At 54.0% G+C, this 20,672-nt stretch overlaps 1 protein-coding gene and 1 pseudogene across 3 annotated transcripts; both read right to left on the bottom strand.

The window, feature by feature from the left end:
• Nucleotides 1-584: 584 nt before the first annotated feature.
• TEX22 (testis expressed 22) lies at nt 585-16,532 on the bottom strand. 3 transcript variants are annotated; one of them, XR_010123798.1, is made up of 5 exons: nt 16,383-16,532; nt 3,997-4,125; nt 2,893-3,829; nt 2,338-2,442; nt 585-1,136 (listed from the first exon to the last, which is right to left on the bottom strand). XR_010123798.1 is itself a non-coding variant. In XM_054449195.2 (3 exons), exons 1-3 carry the CDS (start codon nt 16,530-16,532, stop codon nt 3,656-3,658), a joined length of 453 nt encoding a protein of 150 aa, XP_054305170.1. In that variant the 3' UTR covers nt 1,532-3,655. The 3 variants fall into 3 exon arrangements, 1 of the variants encoding a protein (XP_054305170.1); XR_008493742.2 differs by lacking the exon at nt 585-1,136 and having other exon boundaries at nt 1,532-2,442; XM_054449195.2 differs by lacking the exon at nt 585-1,136 and having other exon boundaries at nt 1,532-3,829.
• Nucleotides 13,471-20,516, bottom strand: LOC134738175 (uncharacterized; annotated as a pseudogene).
• Between the last annotated feature and the right edge of the window lie 156 nt (nt 20,517-20,672).

Raw genomic sequence — 20,672 nt, 5'->3', positions numbered from 1 at the left:
AGGCTCCTTCCCACTCCCCTCCCAGGCTCCTTCCCACTCCCCTCCCAGGCTCCTTCCCACTCCCCTCCCAGGCTCCTTCCCACTCCCCTCCCAGGCTCCTTCCCACTCCCCTCCCAGGCTCCTTCCCACGCCCCTCCCAGGCTCCTTCCCACGCCCCTCCCAGGCTCCTTCCCACGCCCCTCCCAGGCTCCTTCCCACGCCCCTCCCAGGCTCCTTCCCACGCCCCTCCCAGGCTCCTTCCCACTCCCCTCCCAGGCTCCTTCCCACTCCCCTCCCAGGCTCCTTCCCACTCCCCTCCCAGGCTCCTTCCCACTCCCCTCCCAGGCTCCTTCCCACTCCCCTCCCAGGCTCCTTCCCACTCCCCTCCCAGGCTCCTTCCCACTCCCCTCCCAGGCTCCTTCCCACTCCCCTCCCAGGCTCCTTCCCACTCCCCTCCCAGGCTCCTTCCCACGCCCCTCCCAGGCTCCTTCCCACGCCCCTCCCAGGCTCCTTCCCACGCCCCTCCCAGGCTCCTTCCCACGCCCCTCCCAGGCTCCTTCCCACGCCCCTCCCAGGCTCCTTCCCACGCCCCTCCCAGGCTCCTTCCCACTCCCCTCCCAGGATCCTTCCCACTCCCGAGACTGCTTCTTCTGCCCCCTTGATTCCACGCGCCTCAGAGACCCTCCCTCTGCCGTCCCGCGAAGAGCGACACTCCCCTTGCAAGGTGGGCTTCACATGCCCTCCCGCCGCACGCACCCTCCTCTGCCCCCGGGTTTCCTGCCGGGCCCTCGTGGTTTGGGGCTGCCCATGCATTGCGGGATCCTGAGCAGCACAGCACCTCCGCCTCTACCCACCGGGTGCCGGCAGCCCCTGTGTAAGGCAGAATGCCCCTCCCACAGATACTTGTGTACAAATCCCCAGAACCTCGGAGCAGGCTGGGTTAAGTGGCATGTTAGGAAGGGCGCTAACCAGTTCACCCGAAAGCAGGCAGGCGACCCTGGATCTTCCGGGTGGGCCCAGCGTCGCCACAAGGGTGTTTCAGGGTGCAGGAGGGAGGCAGTGGAAAGGTGGGCAGAGAAGGGCAGGGCAGAGAAGGGCTCGGCCGCTCCGAAGGAGGCCACAACTACCACCCAAGGAATGCAGGCGGCTTCTTGAGGCTAGAAAAAGGGAAACAGAGTCTCCCCTGGCGCCTCCAGAAGGAACAGAACTCTGCCAACCCCTCATTCTGAGCCCAAAGATACCCATTTTGAACTTCTACAAAACTTAGCTAATACATTTGTGTTGTTTTAAAACACTCTAAGCCAGGCACCAGTGGAACACTCCTGTAGCCCCAGCTACTCAGGAGGCCGAGGCAAGAGGATTGCTTGAGTCAAGGAGTTCAAGACCAGCCTGAGCAACATACCAAGACTGTTTCTCTACAAAAACTTAAAAAACAAAACAAAAAAAAGGGCCGGGTGTGGTGGGATGCACCTGCAGTCCCAGCTACCCAGGAGGCCAAAATCGGGGGATCACTTGAGTACAATAGTTCAAGACCAGCCTGGGCAACATAGCAAGCCCACCCCGCCTCCGCCCCAACCACCAAAAAAAAAAAAAAAAAAAAAAAAAGAAAAACAAACCAAACCTACTGAATTTGTGGCAATTTTTATGGCAGCTACAGAAAACTAGTACACAAATCCCAGTTGTGACAACCTAAGCGGTCTCCAGGCACTGCCCCGTCCCGGCACCACCTCTGTTGGAGAGGCCTGTGCCTCTCAGTGCCAATACCCTGCTGCCAGCTGGCCCTGTGGCCACCTTACCCACCAGGAGACTGGCTCTGGGCCTCAGCCTGAAGCAGGCCAGGGTTTTGTCTCTGCTGCCATCATGGGGGAGGTGCTCTGTAGGGAGACCTCATGGAGCAGAGAGGGCAACCATCCCAGCATCACCAGCGTCCTGGACCACCACACTCTGACTGCAGCCTCAGGAGACACTCAAACAAGGGCAGGAGAGCTGGCAGGATGAGCCCAGCCAACCCCCAAGTCACAGTCATAACAACCAGAGCAGGAGAGCTGGTGGGATGAGCCCAGCCAGCCCCCAAGTGCCAGAACAACGAGTGGTCCTTTAAAACCACTCAGCAACAGAGGACTGCCCAGCTCGTCACCCCCATGGCAACTGCTCACCTGTCAGCTCCACTCTGCCCTGTTTACACCTGGGGATGCCTGCCTGGCATGGAGCTGGGCCCATAGGATCCCATTCCCCACATCATCATCAGGGGCCTCAGAGGAGGTGGGTCATGATGGCCCCAGTGCCCTGCCCAAAACTCCCCACACCCTTAAGGACACCTGCCCTAGCCCCTGGAAGATCTGCCCTCCATCCACCTACCCTAGGGCTCCTGAGAAATGCAGAGGATCCCTAGGGTGCACCAAAGACATTCAGAGGACTTGGGAGAGAAAGGGGGCACCTGGCTGTGTAATCTTGGAAGGCTTCCTGAAGGAGGAGAGAACTTCACTGAGTCTTACAGTAAGAAGGGGAGACAGGCAGGTGCAGAGGATTCAACTCGGGCCAGGGATCCAGTGTCAGGGCAGCAGATGGCTGGCAGTGCAGTCAGGTGGCTTCTCAGCAGCGGGAAGGGGAGGGGTAGAGGCCAGGCGGGCAGCACAGCCAGCATGCAGTGTGCCTGGTGGTCCAGGCCACCGCACAGATCCAGCTCCTGCCCTCACCCGGGGCCCAGGAGTGATCACCACCAAAGCCTCGTTCACCTAGCCACCTCCACAGAAACCCAGTCAGGACCCTAACAGTCAGTCACGGAGTCCAGGGCCTTTTCCCCACCCCCACCCACCCCGGGCTGGGAACGCATGCTCACAGCCCTCCAGCCCCGCCTCCCAATCCAGCCCCCCTGCAACTTAGTGTCCCCAAAATGCAGCTGGGACATGTTACCCCGGCTCAGCACCCTTCCGAGAGCCCTGCAGCCTGGAAACGAGGCAGTCACCCAGTGGACCATGGCCCACAGGCCCCTGCTGCAGCCAGCTCCTCACAGTTGCTCAGACCCCCTGCGCAGGCTACCCTCTTGGATCTCGTCCACCACCAGCATCGCTGTCCAGAGGCCAGGAGGCATCTCTGCCTCCAGACAGCCTCCCTCTGTGCTGGGCACCGCATTGGGTCCCTGGGCTTGCGGCTCCCCACCACAGCACCCCTGGGGTCCCGTGTGCCCTTCTGGGTCTTCAGAGGCAGGACCCAATGTGAGACCCCGCCCCCTGGAGAACTCTGCCTGGCCCATCTCACAGCCTAGTGCAGGCAGGTACCCAGTTCCCCGGAGCAGGCCAGCAAATGAGCTGAATCTCCAGGCAGCGCCTGCCACTGGGGCCTCCCAGGACACCAGTGCACCTCAGGCAGGCCCAGGTACCCCGAGGCCTCCTCCCAGCAGCCCCGAGGGCAAGTTCCTGCTACCCAGGCCTTGCCAGGGCCCTCTCAGACTCACCCGGGGCAGTGTTCCCCTCCCCTAGATGGCCTCCCATAGCCCCTAGCCCGGTCTCCAAGTCCTCAGGAGTTGCAGGCTGTCCGGAGCCAGGTCCTGCCTGGCCTGTTTTCCTATCATGGGTGGGTGGTGACCCCCTGGTGGGGCACAAAGAAGGCGCAGAGGCTGCCCCCACCCTGGGCCCCCAAGGAAAGGCACTGGAAGACAATGGGCTGAGTCGGGCTCTTAGGAAGGGGGTGACCTCGAGGCCTCGAAAGTCGCATTATGCCAGAAAGGCGCACTCCGCGCCAGGAAGGCCTGGAAGGCGTTGGTGGACTCGGTGGACCTCAGCGGGTGGGGAAAGAGCACGTCCTTGTCCACGTCCTCCGACACCAGCTGGGCTACCATCTGCACGATGTCCTGCGGGCGAGGGTGGTCAGGGAGCCTCGAGGGGCGGGAAGGGGACAAGGGCGGGTCCCGGGAGCGCCAGGGTAAAGGGCCCAGTGGGACTGAGTCGAGGGAGGCGAGGTGGAGGGGCGGGGCGGGGAGGGGCGGGGACCGGGCTGGGAGGACCCGCCCCCGCGCACCCTGCAGTGTAGCGGGGCCCCGGCGGCGCCCGGCCTCTCCCGGCCGCCCAGCATGGCCCGCCGCCGGCGCTCGTCGATGCTGACGCTCCAGTGGCGGCCCGGGCGCCTGCGCTCCGGCGGCTCGCACACCTGCGGGGACAGAGCAGCGGGTCGGCGAGGGCCTCGGCGCCAGCTCCCCTTCGCCGCTCCTACCCAGCACCCGCCGACCCTCAGAGCTCGCCCCTCAGCGGCCAGGGGGCGCTTTCTAAAGCGCCGTCTGCTCAGCCTCCTGCTGCTCCAGCGCCAGCTCCCGGCGCGGGGCCTCAGGCAGTGTGGCCCTCTGTGGCTTTGCACAGTAATCTGTGCCGGGACACTGCCCAATCCAGTACCTGCCCCGCTTCATGTACAGCAGGGCTGCCTCTGGACTGCTTAGTCCTCACGGCCGGCCCCCGGCTTGACCGGCAGGAGGACGCCCGGGGCTCGAACACTGTTGTGTGCCTCAGGAAAGGCAGGACTAAGGCCAGCTCCAGCCTGCCCTTCTCCCCAGGCCCCTCGGAAATGATCATAAAGAGAGTTAGGGAGAAAATAAAGATCATGAATCCACAGACAAAAGACCAGCGCCAGTGGAGGAGGGCCCCTGGCAGGGTACAGGAGACTGGAAGCTAGGGACCACCAGCTGGAGAAGCTGTGGCAGGGCCACAGGGAAAGGCCAGAAGCAGATGGGGTCCCCAGGAGGACCTCTATCCCCCAAGAAGGAACTTCCCACGTGGGCTGCAGGAGACGCTTCCTCCAGACTCTGCTCAGCCTGAAGTTCACCGTCCTCCACCTCCCTCACCAGGGGGAACTCTGCTCAGCCTGAAGTTCACCGTCCTCCACCTCCCTCACCAGGGGGAACTCTGCTCAGCCTGAAGTTCACCGTCCTCCACCTCCCTCACCAGGGGGAACTCTGCTCAGCCTGAAGTTCACCGTCCTCCACCTCCCTCACCAGGGGGAACTCTGCTCAGCCTGAAGTTCACCGTCCTCCACCTCCCTCACCAGGGGGAACTCTGCTCAGCCTGAAGTTCACCGTCCTCCACCTCCCTCACCAGGGGGAACTCTGCTCAGCCTGAAGTTCACCGTCCTCCACCTCCCTCGCCAGGGGGAAGGGCAGAGGGGAGAGAAGGCAGTGCCATGCTAAGAGTGGAATTCATGCAAACTCGAAGTGAATTCTCATTCCTCAAAACATTAAAATCAGAATTGCCATGGGATCCAGCAATTCCGCTTTGGGGTATATACCCAAAAGAGCTGAAGGCAGGAAGACAAACAGATGTGCGCACTCCGACAGGGAATGTTCACAGCAGTGGTCGTCATTATTCACAACAGCGAAAATGTGGAAGGAATCCAGGTTTCCACAATGGATGAATGGATAAAGAAAATGTGGCAGATCCAGAAAATGGAATATTATTAAGCCCTAAAAAGTAAAAAGGATGGCTGGGTGCAGCGGCTCATGCCTGTAATCTCAGCACTTTGGGAGGCTGAGGCTGGTGGATCACCTGAGATCAGGAGTTCGAGACCAGCCTGACCAACATGGAAAAAACCCTGTCTCTACTAAAAATACAAAATTAGCCCGGTGTGGTGGCACATGCGTGTAATCCCAGCTACTCAACAGGCTGAGGCAGGAGAATCGCTTCAATCCGGGAGGTGGAGGTTGCACTGAGCCGAGATCACGCCATTATACTTCAGCCTGGGCAACAAGAGCAAAACTCCGTCTCAAACAAACAAACAAAAAAGGTAAGGAGGCTAGGCGCCATGGTTCACATCTGTAATCCCAGCAGTTTGGGAGCCCAAGGCAGGAGGATCGCTTGAAGCCAGGAATTCTAAACCAGCCTGTGAGACCCCATCTCTACAAAAGAAAAATTAAAAAATTAGCCAAGTTCAGTGGTACATGCCTGTAGTCCTCGCTGTTGGGGAGGCTGAGGCAGAGATTGCTTGAGCCCAGGAGGTTGAGGCTGCAATGAACTGTGATTTTGTCACTGCACTCCAGCCTGGGTGACAGAGTAAGACTCTGAAAAAAAAAAAAAAAGAAAGAAAAAGAAAGAGAAAGAAAAAGAAGGAAGGAAGGAGAAAGAGAGAGAGAAAAAGACAGAACGAAAGAAAGAATGAATGAAAGAAAGAAAGGAAGGGAGAAAGAAACAGAAAATGTAAGAAAATTCTGGCTGGGCACAGTAGCTATAATCCAAGCACTTCAGGAGGCTGAGGAGGGAGGATTGCTCGATCCCCTTGAACTCCCCAGGAGTTCAAGGCCGCAGTGAGCTAGGATTGCACCACTGCACTCCAGCCTGGGCGACAGTGCAAGACTCTGTCTCAAAAAAAAAAAAAAAAAAAGAAGAAGTCTTAATAGTCTAGGGTACCACCACACAGCAGTGCTGCAAGCTAGAAGGTAATGGACAAAGCCTTAAAATCCTGAAAGAAAATTATTTCCCACCTCGTATCTCACCCAACCAAGGTGTCATTCAAGCATACAGGCAGTACAGGCAGAATAAAGATATTGCACATCTTTAGAGTCTCAAAAACTTTCACATCTTCTGAACCCTTTTGGAGGAAGCTGCTAGATGTATTCCACCAAAACAAAGGATTAACCAAGGAGAACAAGCTGGGGCCCAGGAAACAAGGGGTCCTGTAGACAGGAGGCAGGTGGATTGTTGGGGAGTGTGGAAGGGAGAGGGAGTGGGGAAGGCTGCTCAGTGGCCCTGCCAGCTGGGCTGGTTGCTGGCAGTCCAGGGCTCCAGGAAGGCCACTGCCAAGGAGAAAACGCAGCTCCGGACAACCCAATGTATAGGGGTCTGTGAGAGGAGAGTCCTAGATTTGTTGGAAGGTTTAGGAAAGAATAATCAGTTCATAGAAGAGGGAGGAGGAGGAGCAGGAGGAGGTGGAGGGGGAGGAGGGGGAGGAGGGGGACACACAATGATTTCCTCCAGGGAAAACAGCACAAAGGAAACACAGCCACCCCACGGTCCCGATGCCACATGGTCACTGTAAAGCTAACAGTGGAACTAGGTTTCTGCTGAGCAGACAGAATGCTGGTGGGAGAATGGGGAAGGGGCGCTACACCCTTCGTCTCTGCGGTGGGGCATGGACAGATGCAAGACAGAGGAATGAAAAGGAGGCAGTGCGGCCAGGCACGGTGGCTCACGCCTGTAATCCCAGCATTTTGGGAGGCTGAGGCGGGCAGATCACCTGAGGTCAGGAGTTTGAGACCAGCCTGGTCAGCATGGCGAAACCCCGTTTCTACTAAAAATACAAAAATTAGCCCAGCATGGTGGCGTGCACCTGTAATCCCAACTACTTGGGAGGCTGAGGCAGGAGAATCGCTTGAATCTGGGAGGCAGAGGTTGCAGTGAGCCAAGATCACGCCATTGCACTCCAGTCTGGGTGATGGAGCGAGACTCTGTCTCAAAAACAAAAAACAAGCAAACCACAAAAATTAGCTGGGTGTGGTGGCCGGTGCCTGTAGTCCCAGCTACTTGGGAGGCTGAGGCAGGGGAATCACTTGAACCCCGGAGGCGGAGGTTGCAGTGAGCCAAGATCACACCACTGCACTCCAGCCTGGTGATAGAGTGAGACTCCGTCTCAAAAAAAAAAAAAAAAAAAAAAAAAGAAGAAAAAGGAGGCAGCACACCGGCAAAAGTGCACTTCTCAGCATGCGGTGGGATGTCTGCAAGGGCTGAGAGTGGCTTTGGGGACTGCTGTTCTAAATATATATGTTTTAACAAAAGTAATTTAAAATTTTTAAAAATTAAGATTTAAGTAATGAGTAATCCAACAGACACAGGAGAACATGCACAGAACTCTTTAACTCACAGAGAATCCATGTTCTTCCCAAACACACGCAACATGCACATGAATTGGCCACAAACAAAATAGACCCCAATGCAGATAGAGCCCCATAACACAGACAGACCCCAATGCAGACAGACCCCCGTAACACAGATGGACCCCAATGCAGACAGACCCCCATAACACAGATGGACCCCCATGCAGACAGACCCCTATAACACAGGGTTCTGCAACTACAAAGTGACACAATTAGAAATTAATAGCAAAAGGATAACAAAATACTCCTTTTGATACGGACATCCCAAAACACCCTTCTAATTAAGTCCTGAATGAAAAAGAAAATCAAGACTGAAATACCCATTTATTTAGAAAGAAACAATGGCAGAGTGCAGTGGCTCTCGTCTGTAATCCCGACACTTTGGGAGGCCTAGGCAGGATGGCTTGACCTCAGCAGAGAAGTTCGAGACCAGCCTGGGCAACATAGGGAGACCTCATCTCTACAAAAAATAAATAGCTGGGCATGGTGACGTGTACCTACAGTCCCAGCTATTCGGGAGGCTGAGATGGGAGGATCACTTGAGGCTAAGAGTTCAAGGCTGCAGTGAGCCGTAATGGTGCCGCACACTGCACTCTAGCCTAGACAACAAAGTGATATCCCATCTCTAAAAAAATTTAAGAAATTGGCTGGGCATGGTGGCTCACGCCTGTAATCCTAGCACTTTGGGAGGCCAAGGTGGGTGAATGGCCTGAGCTCAGGAGTTCGAGACCAGCCTGAGCAACATGATGAAACCCCATGCCTACTAAAATACAAAAAATTAGCCAGGCATGGTGGTGTGCGCCTGTAATCCCAGCTACTCAGGAGGCTGAGACAGGAGAATTGCTTGAACCCAGGAGGTGGAGGCTGCAGTGAGCCAAGATCACGCCACTGCACTCCAGCCTGGGTGACAGAGTGAGACTGTCTCAAAAAAAAAAAAAAAAAAAAATTTAAGAAATTAGCCAGACGTGGTGGCTGAGAAACGAACAATGAAATCAGGACACACCAAAATGTGAGGTGTGGTCAAAGCTATGCTCCGAGAAGCTAGAGCTTTAAATACATCTTTAGAAAAAGGTCCCCAAACCATGACCGTGCAAATTATTTGAAAAGATACAAAAAGAACAGCAAAAGAAATGGTCTGAAAGCTTAAAGATGAAATTAGGAAAGATTAATGACTAAATTAACATTAAAAAACAGTGAATAATGATCACAATGGGCTCTTTGAAAAACCAATAAAACAGACTTACTCTTTCCTTACATCCTCACCAATTCCACATAGATCCATCTACCTTTATAATTTTTGCCAACTTTTTCACTGTTTCACTTCATTTAGTTCCTTTTTTTTTTTTTAGGAACTGCAAGTACGTAGACTTAATTCATTTTTTTTTTTTTTTTTTAAAGATACAGGGTCTTGTTCTGCCTCCCAAGCAGCTGGGAGCCTACAGTGGCACACCACCCTGGCTAATTTTTATTTTTTGCAGAGATAGGGTCTCACTGTGCTGTCCAGACTGGTCTTGAACTCCTGGCCTTAAGTGATCCTCCTGCCTTGGCCTCCTGAAGTGCTGGGATTACAGCAGTGAACCACTGTGCCTGGCCCACTTTTCTATCCAGTTTTAAAAATAGTTTCCTCATTGCTTTCAAGCATCTCTTCATAGATTCTGGTTGGTAAACATTTGAATGTTATAAATATTACAAGTATTTTCTTCCAGACTGTCGTTTAACATTTTTGTGTCTTTGATTGCGCAGAAATGTTTAAAAACTCTGCAGTTAGATTTGTCAGGCTTTTCCTTCAAGGATTTTGTGTTTGGCCTACAAAAGGCACTTATCACTTCCAGATCCTAAATATTCTCACATATACTCTCTCAGTGCTTCAGTGCTTACATGGTTTGGGTTTAATGTTTTTTGTGTGTGCATTTTTTTGAGAGACGGAGCTGCACTCTACCATCTTCTAACTATACAGCCAATCACCCCAATACCACTTATTGAAAGGTCTGTTTCTCACTGCTCTGAAATGCCATGCTCATCATAAATTAAATCCCCACATTTATGCACAGGTCGGTTTCCGGGCTACTTGTCCAGGCAGTGGTGTCTTTGCCACCTTCTGCCACAGGGCCACACAGTTTTAGTTGCTGGAGCTGGTGCGGACAAGCCAGGCCTTGTTCTTATTTTCCAAAATTGTTGCACGGTTCCTTTTCCAAGTAAACATTTTAAAACATCTTTATTTTTTTAAATTATACTTTAATAAATATTAGCAATATCTTGTTTACTTCTGCATGCTGTTGAACTCTGAACAAAGCCACATGGCATGAATAATTTTGTCACCTTTTTGCCTCTTTCACTCAGGAATAGGTCTATGAGACTCACACTCGCGGCTGCATGCAACAGGCGCCCACACAACCACATTCCCAAATTGGAGGTAAGTCTGCTGTTTGACAGAAAAATGCAATGTGAACTGACACACGGCCATTTGGTGTCCATCTTCACCCTGCAGCTGGAATATTCCCGTGCTTACCCCTGCACACGCTCACAACCCTACCGCTGAATCTGGCTGTTTTCAACACACTCTGACAATGTCTGTCTAAAAGACTGGAACACTTAGCCCATTTTCACTGACTGAATTAAATGACATACCGGCGATTCTATCTGCCATCGTATCTCTTTCTGTTCTTCTGCTGTAATCTGTGAGGGCAGGCAAACTCATCTAAGTCCGAAGTTGACAAGCAACTTGATTTTTTTTTTTTTTTTTTTTTTTTTTGAGTCAAGGTCTGGCTCTGTCGCCCAGGCTGGAGTGTGGTGGTGCAATCTCAGCTCACTGCAGTTTCTGCCTCACAGACACAAGTGATCCTCCTGCCTCAGCCTCCCAAGTAGCTGACACTATAGGTACATGCCACCATGCCTGGCTTTTTGTATTTTTTTGTAGAGATGGCGTTTTGCCATCTTGGCAGGTTGGGCTCAAGCAATCCTCCCACCTAGGCCTCCCAAAGTGCTGGGATTACAGGTGTGAGCCACCATGGCCCACCCCCATCCTCTTCTCAGAGGAACTTAGAACACTTTAGTTCCACTCACAAGCACCATCTTGACATTTATGCCATTGCAGGTACATATATTGATTGTATCCTTGCTTTTCTATGCATGAGTGACATCCAGTGACTTTCAGTTTCCTTACACACTTCCTACTTTCTCTTATGCTTTATCCATTTCAGACCTTTCATCACATTCATGATGCTTTGAGATCATTTCTTCAGAACAGAGGTGAGAGTGTGCTGGGGGCAAATTCTCTTTTTTATCATTTAAAAACTTTATTTATTTAGCCCTTTGTATAATCCATTTTTGCTGGGCCTGCTATTCCAGGTGGAGCATGGCTTCCCCTGAGCACCGGCAGGCTACTGCTCTCCTGTGACGCGCTCCCGTGGCTGCTTTGAAGGTTCTGTCTTCCCACTCGAATTACTTCTGAGGTTTTTGTCGCTGGCATTCTACAGTTTCACTATTATGCTTCTCAATACATAATTTCTTAAAGCGTATAGACTAAATGACTGCTTGTGAGAGCTATCCTCCAAGATGGCATCCAATGATTCTCACCTCCTGGTATTCATGCCTTTGTGTCGTCCCCTCTCACACTAAATAGGATGACCAGTGTATCCAAAATGGATACTGTAGGAATAGGGGAGTGTGACTTCCAAGGTTAAGTCATGGAAGTCATTGCAGCTTTCAGCTCACTCTCTCTCCAAACACTCACTCTGGGGGAAGCCAGCCACCATACTGAGGATACTGAAGCTGTCCTGTGGGGAGATCCATGTGGTAGGGAGCTGAGCCTCCTGCCAGCCCCTATCATGGACTCGCCAGTCATGTGAGTGAGCTGCTGTGGAAGCAGTCTCCAGCCTTTCTCAAGCTTTGAGATGACTGAAGTGTTGACTGCTATCTCAACTATAAGCTCCCGAGAGATCTCAAACCAAAGCCACCAGCTAAGCAGCTCCCAAATTTCTGACCTATAGAAACTAAGATAAAAATACTTACTGTTTTAAGTTGCTAAGCTCTGGGGAAACTTGTCATGCAGCAATGGATAACTAATACATTGCCAAAAGCTGGGTATGGTGGCTCATGCCTGTGATCCCAGCTCTTAGGAAGGCCAGGAGTTAGAGACCAGCCTAGGTAACATAGTGAGACCCTGTCTCTAATTTTTTTTAAAAAGTAAACTAGTAATACATTTCCAGAATCACTATGTACATTTAAAATGAAGTTTTCAAGATTCATGAAGTGTGTTTTTTAAAAAAACACTTCATTGTTTTTGGGAAGCTTGGCATGTTTAAAACGTTAAATCTGGCTGGGCGCAATGGCTCATGCCTATAATCCTAACACTTCGCGACCCCAAAGCTGGAGGATCACATGAGCCCAGTTCAAGACCAAACCAGGCAGCATAGTAAGACCCCATCTCTACAAAAATTTTTTAAAAATTAGCTAGGCGTGGTGACACGGCACTGCGGTCCCAGCTACTTGGGAGGCTGAAGTGGGAGGATAGCTTGAGTCCAGGAGGTCCAGGCTGTAGTGAGCTGTTATTACAGAAGCAGGAGTCTACGAGAGCCAGGATAACATCATTTTATGTTCAACTCCACCTTGAGACTAATAGAGCACATTCCTTGCAGGTCACAACCATGGTCCTAAGATGTTTCCAGCTAAGGAAGCAGCTTGGTAATGCCTACAAGGACAAACTCGTAGAAAAGGAAGTTCAGATGTTCTAATACCCACAATAATATATGCTTTCAAGATAATTATAGTTATGCTTTAATGTACTTGCACACTAAAATGTCGAAGTTTTCTTTTAATCAATAGAATAATACATTGTTATGCTGTCAGCCCACCCACACGTAGGCACAGCTTGGTCTTTACATAGATAAGACCTCGATATAAGAATAACTTAAAACACAGTAGGTCTGTTCCTCTGCTTGCTTGTTGAGGATACCCTGCTCTGCAGTGGAGCGGCTTTCAGTACATGATCTCTTCTCACTGCACTCCGCAGCTCGCTTCAAATTCCTTCCTGCATGAGATCCAAAAACCCTCTCTTGGGGTCCAGATGGAGACCCCTTTTCCAGTAACACTGTGATCATGCCACTGTACTCCAGCCTGGTGACAGAGCAAGACCCTGTCTCAGAAACACACATATGAAATCTGCCCATCCAATATGATAAACATCTCCATGAGGAGCTCTACGTGCTATTCGGTAACACTTTAAAGTGTTCTTCATAAAGGAATTGAACAACAGATTTCTTTTTTTTTTTTTTTTTGAGACAGAGTCTTGCTCTGTCACCCAGGCTGGAGTGCAGTAGCACGATCTCGTCTCACTGCAAGCTCCGCCTCCCGGGTTCATGCCATTCTCCTGCCTCAGCCTCCTGAGTAGCTGGGACTACAAGCACCCACCATCATGCCTGGCTAATTTTTTTGTATTTTTAGTGGAGACGGGGTTTCACCGTGTTAGCCAGTATGGTCTCAATCTCCTGACCTTGTGATCTGCCCACCTCAGCCTCCCAAAGTGCTGGGATTACAGGCATGAGCCACCGCACCTGGCCAATAACAGGTTTATTTCTAAGAACTTCATGGTTCCTGTTGCTAAACTGAATAGTATCCTTTGTTTCCATTCCATTTTCTGGTTATTTTTACTGTGTTGAAAAGTTGTGAATGGTGATCACATATCCAAACTCCCTCTTTTATTTGTACTCATGTTTCTTAAATTGGATTTTCCAAGTAGGCAACATATTAGCTGCAAATAGTGATTTTCATCTTTTTAGATATTTACACATCTCATTTTCTTGATTTACTATACAGGCTTCGATTTCCAAAATACTGTTTATTTGCTTTTTTGAGACAGAGTCTCCCTCTGTCGCCCAGGCTGGAGTGCGGTGGCGGAATCTCAGCTCACTGCAACCTCCAACTCCCGGATTCCAGCAATTCTCCTGCCTCAGCCTCCCAAGTAGGTGGGATTACAGGCACCCACCACCATGCCCAGCTAATTTTTGTATTTTTAGTAGAGACGGGGTTTCATCATGTTGGCCAGGATGGTCTCCAACTCTCGACGTCAGGTGATCCACCTGCCTCGGCCTCTCGAATTGTTGGGATTACACGCGTGAGCCACAGCACCTGGCGATTTTTTTTAACGTCATAGCGGTACCATGTATCCATCTGCTTGCATCTGAAATACTTCCATTGGTGGCCACTGCAAGCTCTTGAGAGCTCCCCTCCGTCAGGCTACAGAGACAGCCATCTCTTCCCACCTCATCCAGAACCTACAGGTTTCTATACTTCGGTTTTTTTTAATTATACTTCTACGTTTTAGGGTACATGTGCACAATGTGCACGTTAGTTACATATGTATACATGTGCCATGTTGGTGTGCTGCACCCATTAACCTGTCATTTAGCATTAGGTATACCTCCTAATGCTGTCCCTCCCCGCTCACCCCACCCCACAACAGTCCCCAGTGTGTGATGTTCCCCTTCCTGTGTCCAAGTGTTCTCATTGTTCAATTCCCACCTATGAGTGACAACATGCGGCATTTGGTTTTTTGTCCTTGGAATAGTTTGCTGAGAATGATGGTTTCCAGCTTCATCCATGTCCCTACAAAGGACATGAACTCATCCTTTTTTATGGCTGTGACTTCTTTTGTTCTTAAGGAAAGATACTGGAATTTATTAGTATTACTTTTCAACATCTATTGAGATAATCACGTGATTTTCCACCTGTTGTTACTGAACTTTATTTACAGATTTCAAAATTCCTTTGTCCTTGGGTTACAATCTTCTTTTATTTACATACAACTTCATTTATTCCATATACATTCATTGAGCACCTACTATGTGCCAGACACTGTCCTAAAGCACTGGGACAGAGCTGTGAAGACATATGCCTGCTCTCCTGGCAGGCACAAGTGTGCAGGACCCATCCTTATGGCTATGAAGCTCAGCATTTCAGGTGCTCCTGGATTTGGTCTAGTACTTACTCAGGATTTTTCAATCTATGCCCACAGGTAGACTGGCACATCGTTTTCTCTTTTTCCTTTTCTCCCTCTGCTCTCTTCTGGCACTGGTATTGGATGATACCAGCTCCATATCAGAAGTGGCTCTGGGCAGGTGAAGCTTCATCAATGAGGATGACTAATTTCTTGTTTGGGATGACCACCTATAAAGTCATCTGGGCACCCACATTTTTCAGGGAAGATTTCCTGTCCCCAAACTAAAAACCTGCCAGTCAGCAGAGATGCACCCATGCCCCTTTCCACCCTTGGCCAACAACCTCATTCTCCCACTGCTCGCCTGCTCTTGGAGGCCTTCAGCCCACTCTTCTGCCTCCCAGCCTTGTTCTCAACCATTACCCATAGCCACCAGTCCATCTCTTGGAACTACAAATACAGCCTGGCTGCCCCTGCCCAAGAGCCACTGGGTCCCTGTGTCCTTGCTGGATGTGGGTCCAATACACACTCCTCTTGCATCCACATCCCCACCCCTTCAGACATAGTGCCCTGTCCCCAGCCCTATGCAGGACAGAAGCCTCACACCCCCTGGCCCTCCTCTTGAGCGGCACTCACTAGACAGGTGACCTGTGTGTATTTATAGTCTGGATTGCCTGTCACGAGATGTTCGCCTCCCAAAAGCCACTGCATCTGCTGGTTTGGTCACCCCACTCCCCAGCACTTGACAGCGTCATAGGGGTTTTGAAGGCATTTGGGCCTGAAGGACATGACTGAGAGGGGACAAAGGGGCCTCAACGGGCAGCCCTGGGAACACACGCAGACACACCAGTGTGCATGGCTCAATGAGCTCCCCACACTGAACTCGCCACATGACCAGTGCCATCTGCCAAAGCATTGCCAGTGCCCAGGAGCCCCTGCACCCATCTTGCCACAGCCTAGAGTCATCTCTAAGCCTGGCTTTGAACCTTCCAAAAGTGGAACCACACAAGTGGGGCTCTGGCTTCCTCTGCCCTCAGAGAACGGCCTAGGGCTGAACAGCTATATCCCACCACTCTCACTACTGGGCCTGACACAAGCCTGCAGCCACTGCCCCGCAGTAGAGAGACCACGAGATGCTTCCAGTTTGGGGAGTCACAGCAGAGCCTCTCCCACCATTTTGTTTTGGTCAACTTTCAGTGACAGATCCTTCTCCTGACAGCTGCCCCACCTGGTTGGGAGGACACCACCCCCCCTGGGGACCTTGCTTTCCCTCCCGCTTCTTGCCACCTTCAGCCTGGGGTGGGGGACTCTGGGGAGGGCTGAGGGAAGTGTGTTGCCTTGCCTCGCCTCCTTCCTGGCCTTGGAAGACCTCTCTACAGAGCCCAGCAGAGGCCGGTGGCCCACGGTTCTGGAGACAAGAAGGGCGCAGGTCCACCTTGGTGCTCGTCCAAGGCCATAGGGAAGAGAGCCTCCTGAGTCCAGCCATCTGTTTCTCATCAGTCCCCACTCAGCCCTCCCCTGAGGCTGCCCATCATGACCAGCCTGGAGTTTCCAGAGACAGCGGCCTCAGGTGGACTGGGGGCAGGAGGGTGGCCTCGGCCAGGGTTTCCTTCCACTTACCCAGTCCTGAGTCTGCAGTCCCTGCTGAGCGCTGCTCTGCATACCGGGCTGGCCCCAGGCTGCTGTCAGGCCCAGTGGGGACCGCCTGTGCTCTTGGGAGAGGTGCGACTCCAGCTTCTTCCCCTGGGGGGACAGTTTCCTGCTATCCATCTCTATCCCTAGTAGGCTGCTTGTCCACACCTCTGAGATCTGGGGGAAGGAGCAGGATGAGGTGGGGCGGGGCCCCCAAGGCCACCCATGTGCCCACCAATACCTGAGTACCTGGGGACAGATGGTGGCAGTATCAGGGTCTGCTAGGGTCACCTTCCAGCCAATGGTCAGGCATCACTGATCCCTCTGGGTGGAGTGGATCCCCCAGCTCCCGCCGCAGCTCTTCTCCACACCAGCCTCCCAAACTGTCCTCTGCCCCTGCCGACCCCGCCCCGGGAGCCTGGAAAGCCTTCGGCAGCCTCCTGCACGCACTCCACGCCTCTGCCAGCCTTCTCAAACGGTTCCAGGGGCATCAACCCTCAGCCAGCACTGCGGACACGCTCTCAGGACCCGGCCTTGCTACGCCCGGGGCGAAGGAAGAGCCCAGAGCTCTTGCCACGGCCCTGAGACCTCCCCTCCACACGGCCCAGGCCTCACCCCAGGCCCAGCCCGGAGCCCTTACGTGCCCGCCCTCTCCGGTGGGGAGGAGGAGTCTGCGCGGCCGGGGTCCGCGGAGGGACAGGGGAAGAAGGCTCAGGAGGACACACGCTGGAGGCCGGGGGCACTCTGGGGTTCGGCGGGGGGCGGGGCACACGGGAACGGCGGTCGGAGGTGGGGGGGTACGTGGGCATCCGGAGACAGAAGGAGGGACAGACTCGCCGCGGATGGAGGGGCCGCAGGGGGGCCGGTGGGGTACACTGCGGCTTGAGGAGGCCAAGAGGCCGGCGCCTTGCTCCGGAACTTCCACTACGGCAAGCCCCCGCCCCCGCCGGTTCCGCTTCCGGTCTGCACCGCGCCTGCGTTCTGGGCTCCGTTGCGGCGGGTGGGGGATGGGCGCGGCCTGGGGGTCCCCGGCGCATATCCGGGTCTATGGCCGCTACCGCCCCACGGGCCCTTCCGGGCGTCGGCCTCCGGGGTCTCCCGAAGCACAGACCTTAACTTGGGGTTTGCCGGCCTGAGCCCCATTCGGCCCTGCGCCCTTCCCGCGGCGCGATGCCGCGAAGGCCACCTCCGCGCGCGCGTGGCCGCAGGACTGGGGCGGGGCGGGGCGGGGCAGACCCAGGACAGGGCGCGCGGGCGGGAGGGAGGCGCTGCTCCGCCGCGTGCCCCCAAGGGGTGGACGGCCGAGAGAATCACACTGCAGGCGGGGCCGGCCCCTCCAGGTTTATTAGTGTTGCATCAGCACCTTAAAATAGTCCACACGGTCACATACGGGACATTAGAATCCGTTCCCCAAAAAGCTATTTACATTAATCCCGGGTTTCATTAGAAAAAAGAAAAACTAGCAACACATACATCCTAGAAACCAAACAATGCACAATGAACTGCATGGGGGTCTGCAGAAACTACAGTGGTGCTTCTTTGGCCGGCAGGGTCAGACTCCAGAGGTGCCCAGCAAGCCCAGCTCTCAGTCCCCTGCAGGCCGCACACCCGCGGACGACAGGACAGGTCTCGGGGAGGGGGCGGCTCGAACAGGAGTGGGTCGGGCAGCCTGGCCCTCGGAAGAAGTGGCCTGGTCGTTTTCATGAGGAATTCATTCCCGGAGGAAGGCGAGAGGCACTCAGGTCTTTCCATCTGGGAATGAGGACAGTGCGGCAAGGCTGCCAGTACCCTGCAGAGAGACCCCCAGCTCTCACCCAGAGGCCCCTCTCCTGACCAGCTCTGGCCGAGGCACTGAACCAGAACACTGGCCTGCGTGCCCAGAGACAGTGGCCAAGGGGACCAACATGGAAGAGGAAGGCAGCAGACCAGATTGCAGGGCGGGACTGGCCCACAACTGGCCTGGGTGAGGGTGGGGTCTGTCTACGTAATAGTGGACAGTGGCCACCAGGTCTGAGGGGCGCCTCGGTGGTGACTGGTGGCTTAACCTTTGAGACTGATGGGGCTGAGCCCTAGCTCTACAAGGGGTTGCCTCCTATCCTGTGAGGCCAGTCCAGGGCTAAGGTCTCGGGAGGGTGTGCACACCTCACACACACATCCCCCACCCTTACCGCACTGGCTGTCAGATGGCTTTGGTTTCTAGTTGTCCTTGGTGGGACAGAGTGCTCCTCCATGCACCCTCAGAACAGCTCTGTGAGGTAGGCAGGGAAAATGCAACCATCCTGTGTAACCAGTGGGAAAACTGAGGCACAGAGGGCTGGCACGGCCCAGGTCTTGTCTGCTCAACCTCCCTGGTGCTGGACATGGTGTGGGGGATGGGCCGTGGGGCTTCTGGGTGCAGGGCAGACCCACAGCCCAGCAGCAGCAAGGGCACAGGGAGTGCCACCAGAACCCCCAGCTGCTGGATGGAGACTGCCCATGTTCTCCCCTTGTGTAAGGATGGAGCTGTGGAGCCAGATGGGAGGTGTGGGGTAGGCAGGAGGGCTCCAGGAAAGGGGCCGGCCACAGCCAGGATGCACTAGGAAGCCTGTGGCCCCTTCCTCTAAAACCTGCTCGGAGGCCAGAAAGCCACGGCAAGGATGTTTCCACCTTCATCTCCCTACTGAGTGTGACCTTTGGGAAAGAAACTGGAAGAGCAGGCAGGACGTGGTGACTCACGCCTGTAATCCCAGCACTTTGGGAGGCCGAGGTGGGTGGATCACTTGAGGTCAGGAGTTCAAGACCAGCCTGGCCAACATGGCAAAACGCCGTCTCTACTAAAAATACAAAAAAATAGCCGGGCATGGTGGCGCACGCCTGTAATCCCAGCTACTCGGGAGGCTGAGACAGGAGAACTGCTTGAACCCGGGAGACGGAGGCTGCAGTGAGCTGAGATCATGGCACTGCACTCCAGCCTGGGCAACAGAGCGAGAACAGAGCGAGACTCCGTCTCAAAAAAAAAAAAAAAAGAAAAAAAAAGAAAAAAAAACTGGAAAGCAGAAAAACAGATGCTCTGCAGCCCAGCTCGGGGGAAGCTGGAACTAGACGTCAGGGTTCCACCTGTTGCCGGGGTCAGAGGCCATCAGCCCGGGGCTCACACCCTCACCGCAGACACTTCTCGGGGCAGAGCCTGAAGCCAAGATTCAATGGGAGACCTTCCTACCCTCTCCGCCACCCTGGGGTATGCCCCAGGCTCCTGGTCCTAGGTGAAGGGGGAGGCCCTGGTGTGGAGGGGCTCTGGTTGGGAGGGGCTGGGGCTCTGCCTCCTGCACACAGGCTACCTCTGAGGTCTGAACCCAGGGAGCTGAGGCCACACACCAGGCCACATCCTGGCCCCTCGCCACAACAAAAGCACCCTGTTCAGCCACCTGGGGGGGCGGCCAAGAAGAGCAGGGCGGTCACAAGTAAGAAATATGGGCCATCTCTCAGGCCAGCAAGGGTGGAGACCCCTCCAGCCCCAGCTCGAGGCCCACCCTGCCCTGCATTTGCTTTCTGAGCATAGCCTTTTGCAGTGCTCCATCTTACGAAACCAGGCCAAGAGCCCCCAGGGGCGATCAGGGCCCCTGGGAGGGCCCCAGCTTCCCCAGCTCTTCCTATGGAGACCCCAGAGTGCAGGCTTACTGGGGAGAAGCAGGACTGAGGGAGCAGGTGTGGTCGGGGAGGGCCCTCTCCTGCCATGTGGAGGGCATGGAACCCACACACAACATGGGACCCAACACACTCTGAGGCCTGTGGCCTGGAGAGCCTCCCAGGCCCTGCACGGGGTACCTGGCTGCATCCACGGCTCCAAAGTGCCGGCCCCTCTGGTCAGGCCATCCCGCTGGAATCTTCATTGGCCACAGCGTTGCAGCAGGGGACACAAACACACCTGGACGCCTGCCCCACATTCACCAAAACCTGAATCTCAACCCATATACCTGACCTCAGACATACCCACTGGGGTAGAGCAGGAAGAAGTGGCCCCCACCTCAGGCCAACCCCAGCAGCATCTCACAGTGTACCAAGCTGGGCTCTGGAACATTTTCTGGGGCCGCTTGGGCTGTGGAGGCCCCTGTGCTTGCTAAGTTTGGGGCAGGGACTACACGCAGAAGCCTCACGGTGTTTCAAGAACAGCCTGAGACTGGGGAAGGTGTGAGTCGGGGTGGGGCAGGGGCTGGGGAAGTGGGGGCAGGCTCTGTTGGCTCTGCCCAGCCCCAGGGGGACTTCAGAAGAGCAACATGTTTGGCAGCTACATTAGAACAT

The sequence above is a fragment of the Pongo pygmaeus genome, chromosome 15 (genome assembly GCF_028885625.2).
Source record: "Pongo pygmaeus isolate AG05252 chromosome 15, NHGRI_mPonPyg2-v2.0_pri, whole genome shotgun sequence".
NCBI classification, from domain to species: Eukaryota; Metazoa; Chordata; class Mammalia; order Primates; family Hominidae; genus Pongo; species Pongo pygmaeus.
Note: the sequence above shows the minus strand (reverse complement) of the source record. Positions and strands in the feature narration are given on the sequence as shown.

Excerpts from the sequence above, each read along its gene's own strand:
- TEX22 (XM_054449195.2), bottom strand. The coding sequence starts at position 16,532 with ATGGATAGCAGGAAACTGTCCCCCCAGGGGAAGAAGCTGGAGTCGCAC. Across the intron at positions 4,126-16,382 it reads GACTGCAGACTCAGGACTGG|GTGTGCGAGCCGCCGGAGCG; the intron begins GTAAGTGGAAGG and ends CTGTCCCCGCAG. Across the intron at positions 3,830-3,996 it reads GGGCCCCGCTACACTGCAGG|GACATCGTGCAGATGGTAGC; the intron begins GTGCGCGGGGGC and ends CCTCGCCCGCAG.